The following is an 11,641-nucleotide window of genomic DNA, read 5'->3' on the forward strand; positions in this document are numbered from 1 at the left end:
TTATTAATATTTTACGAATTCATCATATGTTTTGTATCTGTAAAATCTTAATTTATAAATTAAGTAACTACACCTGTCAAATAAATATATAAATAAAAATATACTGCTCTGTTTAAATAATGTGTTACGTAAGTACAAATCCTACATTTAGGATTTCACTCCAGAAAACACAAAAGTATTGAATACAAAATGTAGTATTAAAGTAAAAGTAGCCTACTTGTTGATCAGAAAGGTCCCTAGTTATATAGTTATATCATATTACATGCTTTGACACATATGCAGCATTTTAATGTTACAGCTGCTGGAGGTGGAGCACATATTAACTACTTTATATTGCCCACTATTGGAAAGCCTATGGTCTTTATGAATCTACAGTATTGCAGAGTATCATATTTTATAAATTAATCATATGCTTTGTTTGTTAAAAAATACAATATTTCCCTCTGAAATTATAGAGTAGGGCCTACAAGCATAATATTTCAATAATGAAGTAAATGTACCTCAAAAATGTACTTGAGTACTGTAGGCTTGAATATACACCACTGAAGAAAACACAAAAAATTAGGTCACAGGTTAAAATCTGACTGTTGGAAGGAAATTATTTTCCCCTCAGGGATTTTATATTAAAGATCTTAATCAAGACATTAAATTTAATGCAGCACATTAGCCATTAACCCTTCTTTTGTTTTTTCAGTGTAATTAGCGGGACGGAGGTGGGCGGGGCTACAATTACAAGCCAGGTCGCGATTGGCTGAGAGCAGAGGCGCACGTGCTCCTGCTCTGCGCCTGGTGCCTGGGCGTTTAGAGCCGCACAACAAGCGCGAGCCACAGAGTAGCAACAACATCCGAAGCGTCATTGTCCTTCCAGCGGTCCAGTAGTCACTTTAACTAAGGAACTACAGCCATCCAACGACTGATAAAAACAGCAGCTATGAAGGAGCAGACACGTATTTTCCTCTGGCTGCAACTTTTCACAGCTTGTCTGGTATTTGGAGTGAACGGTAAGTTGCATCTTTGTTCTTGTTTATACAGTTCAAAGCTCCGCCGTTAACGGATCGTTTACTGTTTCAGTTGAGTTGGGCTGTAACTGTTTACGTTAAAGTTGCCCTCTCTCCGTACAAGTCATTTTCTCTCTCCGTTTTTAAAGGTACTCAGAGGAAATGTAGTTTTTAATTTGCTGGATACTTTGGCGAGTTGTTTTTGTGTGTTCGGTAGTATGTGATGATTTAATCTCAGCCTGGCACAAGTGGCACCGTCAATTCATCACCAAAGTAACTGAGCAGTGTTGAAGTTCAAGCGATACTCGAATAAGTGGAAAGGACGTGTGGGAATGTGAGAAGTGAGACATTGTTTGGTTCTGGAAGCTGCAAGACTAGACGGTTGTATATTCAGAGACATTTCATATTTTTTAGAAATCAAAAAATAATTTAGAATTGATGGCATCTGCATGTTTTTTTTTTCAAAGTTTGTAGACCAGGCTGAGGCACCCATGTCTGAATGTATAGTTACAGAAATAACACCTTAGGGCAATTTTTATGTGGAGACTGCCCCTTTTAAGGAGCAGGCTGCCTATTATACTTGCCCAGTGTTAAACTCATGCCATTGGCGCTTTGCTTTGTTTGCATTTCCATGCATCAAACACATTTAGGCCGATGGACAAAGTGTAAAATGGCCTGATTCTCCTGCCTTCATTTTCTGGCCACAGACCAGGCAACACATGTCACAGAAGTGTTTCTCTTGGTGTTGATGTATTTTCCAAATGTAAAAATGTTCCTCTTCTCTTTAGGGCTTTTTGCACATTGACAAAGGGCAAAATTTATGACTTGGGTTGGTACTGCATGACATACACACTTTTTTATTGTCAGGTGAAACATTTGGACTTATGACTTTTTTTTAGTTGACAGTCCAGCCTTTGACATTTCCTTCCTCAGGGATCAATGCTTACTGTCAGAGGTCAGGTATATTTTCTGTCCTTCATAGATTTATTTGAAAATGTGCAAGGAGGTCTACTGTGAAATAGTTAACTAAAGAACAATGGAGATCATATTACATAAAATATGTGATTAAAATAGTCCTGACATGGGCTCAAAATAATCGTATTGAACCTGAATGTATCACTGAACCTGCTTATGAAACATTTTTACATAATTTATTTTTAGAAATGTAGCCCTTGTTAAATTGATATAGTTGACAAAAACATAAATATTACATTTCACTGCTGTGCACATGCTTTCCAGTTCTTGTGTTGATCCACTATGTTGACAAACACACTGCAGGCTGCAGAGGCAAGCATGTGATTTTATTAGGGGTTACCAGGAGATTTATCCAATTAGGAGATTAACACAGGTACTTAACTTCAAACCAGATAATAGATCCAGCATTTTTGTCTAGATCAGCCAGAGTTGACGACTACTACCCAAAAGCTATTCCGCTCAACTGAGATTTGCACTGCATTTCCATTCCTTGTACTGTTACATCCTTATATACCCATCCGTGACAGACTGGCTGCAAAATGTTTCCTGATGCATCACTCTCATAAATGTTTGATACCCTTTGTTTGAATTGAAGTTAAAAAATATGCAGCTTGAATCCCAGCATGTTTGTTCCTGGATGCTTAGGGACAGGACAGCTGTGGAGAATAGGTGTGGTTGCACTGAATGTTGAGTCACTTTTCCAGATTCAGCCGCCAACACAGACATACCAGTGAACTTCCACCCACAACAGTGCTCACTAAGACCTTTGCTGTCAGGGAGTGCGGTGCTGGGGGGACTTGTTGCTGCTGTGTAATGCAAAATGTTTACAGGGCAGAATAAGAGCTGAGGAGAGAAGATTTTTCCCCCCTGTATTTTACCTGATTAGGCTTAATTCAGCAGGGTGTAGCTCACTTGTCCGTTCTGTTTGCTGCTGAGGGGAGAGAAGTGGAAAATGGTGTTCTGTGTCAGGGCTGAGGCAGTCTTTTCTCACAACAAGACCACTTAGGGCAGCGATTGAACCAGGGCTAAATATAGCCCGACGCTGGGCCAATGGCATTGCAGGAGTGTGTGTATGTGTATAATTTGTGGCTGTGCAGGTGCATATGAACACTTTTCATTTGAAATTGGTACAAATGTACTTGTGGGTGTAATTGCCCATATATCAGGCAGTTATTGGACTTCACTAGGAATTTTATTTCTTACTGACAAATTTCTCCCTCCTTACCAGTTGCACTGCATTAGTCAAATACAGTGACTTTTATTGAAGGCTTTTTGATGGAGGAATTATACATTTGGTAAATTCTTCCTGCCCTTTTCTGCTGCCTACAGTATTTCTTCTAACTAATAAGGTTTCCCTTACTGAACAGGTGCCGTGGCTCAGTCTGCATTACAAAATTCTTTATTCTGTGTATCACTAAAGAATTTAGGAATTTCTATGATGATAATAAGATTCTCGAAAACACTGAATACAACAGTTTTGTTGAGGTTCAAGAGTGCTAGAATTGGGGATAAAATTAGATTAGATATTGAATATTGGCACAGTGTAATCTACACACACAAACCCAAACAAAAGAGTGGATTGGAGCTCAAACAATTAGTTGATTTATCAATGGTTAGTTGTAGTAGTACTTAAACCTGGAGTTTCTTGTGTCAGTAAGTGTGAATCTGCCTGTATTGAGTCTTCCTCTAGGCTGCTGTCATCTTCAGCACTGATGACTTCATTATTACTTCCCCCAACAAATCCCTTGGGACAGAACAGACTCTCCTTTTTTTTCTTCTTCCATTTGAATTTTGAATAGCCTGCTTAATCAATGTTTCATTGCAATATGGGGTATCTTCAAATTTGGGCCACTTTATTAATGTCTGTCGGCCCAGTTTCCAATCTGTCATGTTTAATATTTTACACGCTGTCATGTGAGCTTCAACAATGAGCCAAGGACAAAGTTGGCAGTACTTGAATCTAAAAACGAGAAATGTGAATAAGACAACTGACAACCCTACTGATAATTAGGTACAATCCAATTCAGTATAGATTGCTGCTGAGTTCCTATTCCAGGCTCTATTTCAGTTACAGTACTTCAGAAATAAGCTTGTCGTTTTGTTGGTAGTGCGTGACACTTGTATGTATTTTTAGTGGCTGGCCCTTGTTTTTTATTTTTTTGGAGCAGCAGATGGCTGCGTTGAACTGGGGTAGCACTTGCCGATTACAGAAAGCTTACCTGCAACTGGAGTCCTGCTGATCTTAATATTTGAAAAGGTTATTTGGGGACGTGGCCATGATAAATCCACTTCCTGTTACACAGGTTCAGGTTCCCTTCTCCTTACGTCTCTAGCACTCAGTAGTGCAGTTTGGCATTGGCAGGTCATCAGAGTAAATGGGCACTCTACAGGTCTCAAGCCTTCTTATTATGCTCCAGCATATCCTTAACGGTTTTAAGAAGGACTTGACGTGTGTGTGTGTGTGTGTGTGTGTGTGTGTGTGTGTGTGTGACGCAGGCCTCCCTCCTTTGCTTTCTGGAACACCGAGTTCCCACACTTGCCTGCCAGCCTACTATATGCCCAAGCGTACCAGTGTGTGCGTGACTGAACAGAGCGTTTACTCTTTTCAAGCCTCAGGACACATTAAATATGAGCACTGACGTAACCACACACACACATATATATATTCACATGTTCATTCACATGTATCCTCTCCAGTGCATTTGTCAGCCCCTAGTTAACCAGCAGGTATGGAGGTCTTGAGTCATCACAGCTTTGACTTTATAAGCTCATTTCAAACAAGCATGCCTCTTTCTGCAGTTCCGTTTTAATTGGCTAGTTCCTTCAAATCCCTCCTAAACTGTCTAAGTGTATACATTTTTGTTATCTTTGAGAACTCGAGAGTAATTCAGATGGAAGAGATTTTAGCCGGTTGCTGCGCTCTGTGTGTATTTTCCAAACACAGCAAATGGCATTCTTTGTCAGTGAACCCTCTCTTAAACACAGCAGCACCCAGAAATGATTTTTTTTCACATAAAACTGAATAAGGCTACCTGCTCACTCATGTCAAGATGATTTGGCTCCAAAGTGCTATTTTATCTCCATAACCAGTTGCTGTTTCTCTTATAGGCTTCAGTGAGTGTCCTCAAAGAGTGCACCCCCACCTCTTACTGTATGTCCTGAAATGGCTTCATCCTCAGCCATGGCGCAGAGCCCTTAAATTACTTCTACCATACATTCCCTGAGGTGTTTTACCCTCAGTTGTGACATCTGCTTAGCCTTGTAAAAGGGTAATGTTTCCTTTTGGTCCATTCACCTGGGCTCTGATATGGTCAGAGGTCAAGTGTGTTGACTCAGACCTCGGGTTGATCCTCTCAGTAGCAGCCGATTACCTGATAGCAACTCCTCCTTCTGTGAAGCTCATATAGGAAACATGTGCGCCATGTGCTGTGTTGACGCTCATTTGTTTCCCAGAAGTATACACAAGACTTGTCATGGTCACTCATGCCAAACCCAGCCTCCCATGCAGCAAAGCTTTCTTAGCCAAGTTGTGAGTGGTAAAATCTATGTACAGGAACAAAAAGGTTTAAACAATTAGGTCAGTACAAGCTTGCTTTATTGGCAGAGCTGTATGCACATCAAGTAGTTGCCGTCATCACACCATAACAGATACTAACGAGATACTAAAAAACGTAAATTCAACTTTGTTTGAGATATTTGATATCTTATGATTGGTTTGCATTAAAACTATGTTGCTACATGCACTGACATGATGCACAACGCGAGCTGTGTCCTTATATCTGAGGCTCAAGCTTTTGCAGAATCGCATACAGCTTCTTCTCGTTGTTGGGTGTCATTGTGGAGTAAATCATTATGTGATCCTGGCTCTAACTGCTCTGTGTTTTTTGGTCTGGTATTTGAACCTCATTCTTGGGCTGAGGCATCATGGGAAAGGCACAGACCATGACTCATAAGGAGTGAGAAAAGCAAAATGCCCTCTGGAAATGGCTTGTCCTGCCAAACACAACTCTGCATACCTTCCTAATCTGTCACTGTGGCTAGGACAATGTGGGGCGCCATGTTGTGTACTTTTAGCACTGGTATAATTTTGACAAATGTGTTTTTACTGTATTATTAAATGCTGCAAAATAGATGAGTGTTTGTGGCTGTATACTCGGATGACTCATAAATGTCTTTAGTGGTTTTCGCAATTTATTAGAGAGAATATCAGTGTGTTTATAAACATAATGAAAATAATTGACATTGTTTTGAGAGTTCAACCTATGTTTACAGGTCCAGACAACAGGTCAAGATAACATGAACTTTTTATTGTGGTTTTAAAAAAAAAAAAAGGATTTATGAATCACTACTTAAGCAACAACAGTTATTATAGAAGTCAGTGAGACCTCAAGACAATAGGATAGCTGATGGATAACTGATTAGTGGTTATTAAATATACATACCTTAAAATTCTGTTGTCTCCAAAACACAATAGTAGGTGAATGGATTTTAGTGAGTGCTGCTCACAGCATTTAAAAGAGGCATTTGAGAAATTCTACTGCAACATTTCTGTTTCTGTCAACAGTTTTCATGGGGACAGTCAGTGTTGTGAGTAGAGTAGTAATGAAAACTGAGTAACAGAGTGACTGATTCTGGAGAAAGATGTCACTGAAAATGTAATTTTTTTTTTTTTAATGCAGTGAGCACCACAATTGAAATTTCAGAGACAAACATCTCATAACTTTAGTACATAAACCAAAGTCTGTGCAAGGTTAGATATCAGTAGAGGTTAGTGAGGAAATCACTTAAATCATGTCTTTAACCTGTGGTGTGTCAGTTCGAATGTTACAAAGCTTGTTTTTCCTGCAGTGATTTCTCAATAAACTAAACTGAAGCTACAGCCAAAGATTTCCTATGTAATATAAACCCATGCTTATCTGAAACTGCATTTGTGTGTCAGCCGTTAATGGAGATAATGGGAAAGAACAAATCTCTGGTTTCCTCTGAATCAGAAGCGCAGCTTACAGTTGATGTGGGGTGGAAACCAAATAACAAACAACTGCATACTTTCTGTAATTGGTTAAATTCAAGGTCATTTTTTGTTTTGAGTGTGTCCCATAACCCTTGTGCAAAGTGAAAACTTTTTAAACCCCATCTTATTTCAAATATACTGTGTAAAGTTGGAATAGGGGGGAAAATAAACTCTTTTCATTCCCGTGTAATTTCATACAGACATGGTTTTTACAGACAGTGGCCTCACTTAGGGCATTTTCAAGGAGGATCTGGTGGTTTGACCACTGTCTCTTGGCTGACCAGCTTGACTAATACATCACAAATTGTATTTCCTCAATAAACCCATGCAAACTTCCGGCTAAATTACCCTTCAGTCATGGCAGACCACAAGCAACATTTACAGAGACGGCTGGATGAAGTGGGGTGTCTGTCTAATCTCTCCTTTATTTGTATCTTAAAAGTTGTGATTTTAGTCAGCTAATTAGATCAGATTGTTCTATGTTTTTGGAAAGTCATTTATCCAACATTGTTATTTCTCAGCACTAAGGAGGTTTCCTGTGGGGAGCTGTCTGCCAGTGTAGGAAGGGAGGTTATGTTCCTTCCCAAAGATAAACAGGCAACAACCTTTGGATAAGGATGTGTTGGCTGTGCCAGCCCAGCTTGTTTCAAAATATGAGATGTGAAAGCGCTTGAAGGCCATGACATTGGATACAGCACTGATAAGACTAGACAGCCATGGGAAGTGCAGTTCAGTGGATAAACAGCCAAACAGGATGTTGGCAAAGGATCTCTGTCTTTCTCATGCTCCCTTCTTTCTCAGTGAATATGACGCGTGTCTACCCTACATCTCCTCGATTGCTAATGGATATTAAATGGAATACATCAGAGCTTAAAAAGAACTGGAATGTGTTCATCTCTAATAGCCTGCTTTATTTTCTAATCCGGAAGACCAACTAGTTACGTTTTCAACAGTGCTGAACTGTTGGCCAGAGTTTCGCACTGGATAAACTACTCAGTGCTCTTATCTTTGAGTGCTTTGAGAACAAGAAAATGTGTGTGACGTGTGGGGTAAGAAAGCACAGTTGGAGGTGTCTTCAAAATGCCGTTTTCAGCCACAGCCTCTGTGAATTATACCCTCAGCAGGTCTAAAATGTATTTTTTCTTTGCTGTAGAAGTCTAAAAAAATATATTTATCTGCCCCAAAAAGTCTGCTTCGTTTGAGGTAGGAAGAGGTACCCTGCTGAAACACTGAAAAAATAGGGCCAGAGCTTCTGTTTAGCCTGTATCGCAGACACTGTGGTACTTAAACCATCAATTTCACACTTGGGGTCCAACCTCAATTTCCTTAACAATTATCCAAATGATAAGCGTTAACTTAGGAAAGCCTTCTCTGTCTTTGTGGGTGTTAAAAGGCTCACAATTATTTACTTCCTCCATATTATAAGTGTCTAAACAGGGTATAATTGAAACATTCACTTCCAAAATGCTATGTGGTGTGTCTATATTGAGAAAAATGTAATTACTGGTTCATTGCCCAATATGTGTGTGTGTGTGTGTGTGTGTGTGTGTGTGTGTGTGTGTGTGTGTGTGTGTGTGTGTGTGTATACATACACCAGATGCTAAAATTCTGTCATTTTATACTAGGCTTCCTTACTCATGTATCATACTTAATTTCCAATTTGTAAACAATGTTGTCATAGTTTACAAAGGGCAGAAATCTCTTTTTGGAGTAAAACTGTCTCTGACTGTAAATCATAGCTTGTCCAGTTGTCATGCTTTTGAAAACCACTACACGCCTCTTGATTCCTTTTTTTCCCCAGCCCACTGCAAGCTGACATGTATTTCCCTTGTGCCCCGAGAGCTGCTAGATTGTCAGGTTCAGGCCAGGCATCTGTGATACTGGTGGAAGCATCCAGTGTTTGTGTCGTGTTTACAGTGTAGTGATGGCTTACTCAGCTGTTCAGACCATCACACCCAACCGACAGCGAGCTGTTTACTCTTTATCTAGCAGCACAACAAGGGAATGTAGTGGAAAACGTAATAATGGGAGAAAACATGAATTTTCTACTCTCTCAGAACATGTTTTGCTCTTTCATGCTTAAAAATGTGAACTGGAAATATAAAAACTGGTTTCAATGCTAAAAACTGCACAAGGAACAAAAATGGATTAAATACAGTACAAACATGCATAATGCCAAAACTACTCACAAGTCACAGCTGCCACAGTATCTGATTTTCCTCTTAGTGTCCTGAAATATGGGCCTGGAAATATCAGATGCTCGACAGGAAATGCTGAGCTGTCAAGCATTTATGAATGTGAAATGAAGGGTACACACAGCTGGATCTGGACACAGGATTCACAACCAGTTTTATAGTATGCTCATTTCAGCAATTGAATTTGCCACGTTACACATTTGAATGAAAGCTGGAAAAATAGGTCGTGGACACAATAATTCAGAATCATTCTGTCATGTAAATGAGGTACTTTATGTATTTGTGAGATTCATGAGGTTTTGCAAATTGAAAACGAGGATTGTTTTTCATCAGATTAATTTATTTTAACTTAGCGGAATATACGTTTGTATTCATTTAAAAAAATGTTTTCTGTTGTGTACTGTAGGAGTCAACTTGTCACTACCCCTCCCCCTCTCTCCAGGTGATCACTGCAAGGTGAACATGTGCAGTAATGGTGGAACCTGTGTGACCGGGACAGGAGCTCCGTTCATCTGCATCTGTCCTGATGGCTTCTCTGGAGAAACTTGCAATGAGACGGAGACTGGTAAGCAATGCTTCTGAGATCGAAATTAGTTGGATTTATTTTACCCCTATTTGCTGGATAGACAATGACAATACAGACAAATTAATTACTTACTGGTGCTTACTATGCTGTTAAATAGTGACTCACATTATTTTAAATGAGAGCAGATTGATAAAACATACAACAATTACATGGGTCAGCCCTATCCTTCACCCCATCCCAACTGATCAACCTTTGTTAAACTTGGCTCTCTTCCCCTTCCTCTTTGGTTTCTTTCTTCTCGTCCAAAAGGGCCCTGCAACCCCAATCCATGCAAGAATGATGCCATCTGCGAGGTGACAGGCCAATCCCGCCGAGGTGACGTCTTCAGCGAGTACGTTTGCAAGTGCCAGCCGGGTTTCGACGGAGTCCACTGCCAGAACAGTAAGTCTGATTAAAAGTTTTCAGTGTATTTACATTTTGGTAGGCCATTTTCCAGTTCATAAGGCACTATTGTAGTGTAATAAAAACATGAAAGAATCTCACAACAGCATTGCAAAATGTTAAGATCGTAGGGATGTCTTAGGTGCCAACAAGACATCACTTGGAGTTATTTAATTTTTAAAGTGTACACACAGTTGTTTGTTGAGGTATTGAAAACAAAATTATTAATCTCAATCCTTAGTCCGCCATTTGTGTATCTAATTGCTATAGTACATGCTCACTATTTCCAGCTGCAGCAGCACACTAAATGAAAAGCTTCACTGATGCTAATATGCTATTATTCTTGTTTTGCCTACTGTAAATATAATGTACATTCCTATACAACAAATTGGCAAGACTAATGATGGCTGTTTATCCGTCTAACCTGACACACTAACATGGAGACAGCTGCTGTGTGTGTTGGCCACCAGACAGGCAGCTGTCATCCTTATGGGAGCTTCATTCACACGTCACTCAGACCAGGTTGGTTCAATCAGGGTCAGCCTAAGAGAGAGAGGCAACGGTGGGAACATGTGCTGCGCTCCTCCAACTCCAGCCCAGCACACAGAGACAGATGGCTACTGTTTGCTCAAGAAGGCGGCAGAATAACAGTGGCCAAGTGTTCACAAAGAAGTAATTTAGCAGGAATCAAGTGGGACTTTTAGGAAAAGCCTATTTGTATTTTGTGTTTGATCATGTATGCCTTTTTTATCCTAGGTGTCGAAGGGGCAGATTTAAGTTCACGAAAAGGTAACAGGGGAAATGGGCCTCGAGGAGATAAAGCTGTGTGATTGTGTATTTGTGTTTTGCGCTGTGGTCTCTTCCCCTTCTTGGATCCAGGTGCTCTCTGTTCTCTTGGTTGCATGTGGAGGCTGAGAAATAATAACACACACACACAGCATGCACATACATACACACACACTCACAGACAGGGAACCGCTGAGTTCAGCACTATCTCTCCTTGTTTCTGAGTCAAGGCCAGCAGGAAAACCGGCAGTGAGATCATGTCCGCATTAGATACGCCGCCTTTTTATCAGTTCACCTATTCTGACAGGAAGATGTCCTTTCATACTAAAAGATGCGTCATTCAACTCCCTTGTGTTTGTTGTTAACATCTAGAAGGTAACATCTATTTTAATCTAGGATTCCCCAGCCCATATTTATGCTCCAAACATTCCCATTTGACTAGTTATATTGACAAGTTATCTGTTAGTGTTTTCTTTTATCCCTGACAACCACAAATCACAGCTCATCAAAATCCATATATGTCCTTTGGCAGGTACTTTTAGCTTAGCTGAATAAAAGCCCTCTGCAGAGCAGGCATTTACACTAATTAGATAATGCCTCAAGGATAATCATGAGGATGATTTATTTGACTGTGTTGGTTTATGAAAACCCCTCTGAGGACTGCTGGGTTAGGGAGGTGCCCCCCCCCCCCCCCCCCCCCCCCCCCCGC

General features: G+C 40.1%; 1 protein-coding gene across 5 annotated transcripts in view; it reads left to right on the forward strand.

The window, feature by feature from the left end:
- Positions 1-807: 807 nt before the first annotated feature.
- The window catches only part of mfge8b (milk fat globule EGF and factor V/VIII domain containing b), a 23,236-nt gene continuing 12,402 nt past the window's right edge, over positions 808-11,641 (forward strand). For 2 of the 5 annotated variants that reach the window (XM_046037805.1, XM_046037806.1), the window contains exons 1-4: positions 808-1,001; positions 9,622-9,744; positions 10,015-10,146; positions 10,903-10,935. In XM_046037805.1, coding sequence (XP_045893761.1) covers positions 932-1,001; positions 9,622-9,744; positions 10,015-10,146; positions 10,903-10,935 — 358 coding nt within the window. In that variant the 5' untranslated portion in view covers positions 808-931. Of the gene's footprint in view, positions 1,002-7,829; positions 8,034-9,621; positions 9,745-10,014; positions 10,147-10,902; positions 10,936-11,641 lie in introns of those variants that run through there. The other 3 variants (XM_046037807.1, XM_046037808.1, XM_046037809.1) reach the window with 2 other exon arrangements.

This window comes from Micropterus dolomieu, linkage group LG22, assembly GCF_021292245.1.
Source record: "Micropterus dolomieu isolate WLL.071019.BEF.003 ecotype Adirondacks linkage group LG22, ASM2129224v1, whole genome shotgun sequence".
Classification (NCBI taxonomy): domain Eukaryota; kingdom Metazoa; phylum Chordata; class Actinopteri; order Centrarchiformes; family Centrarchidae; genus Micropterus; species Micropterus dolomieu.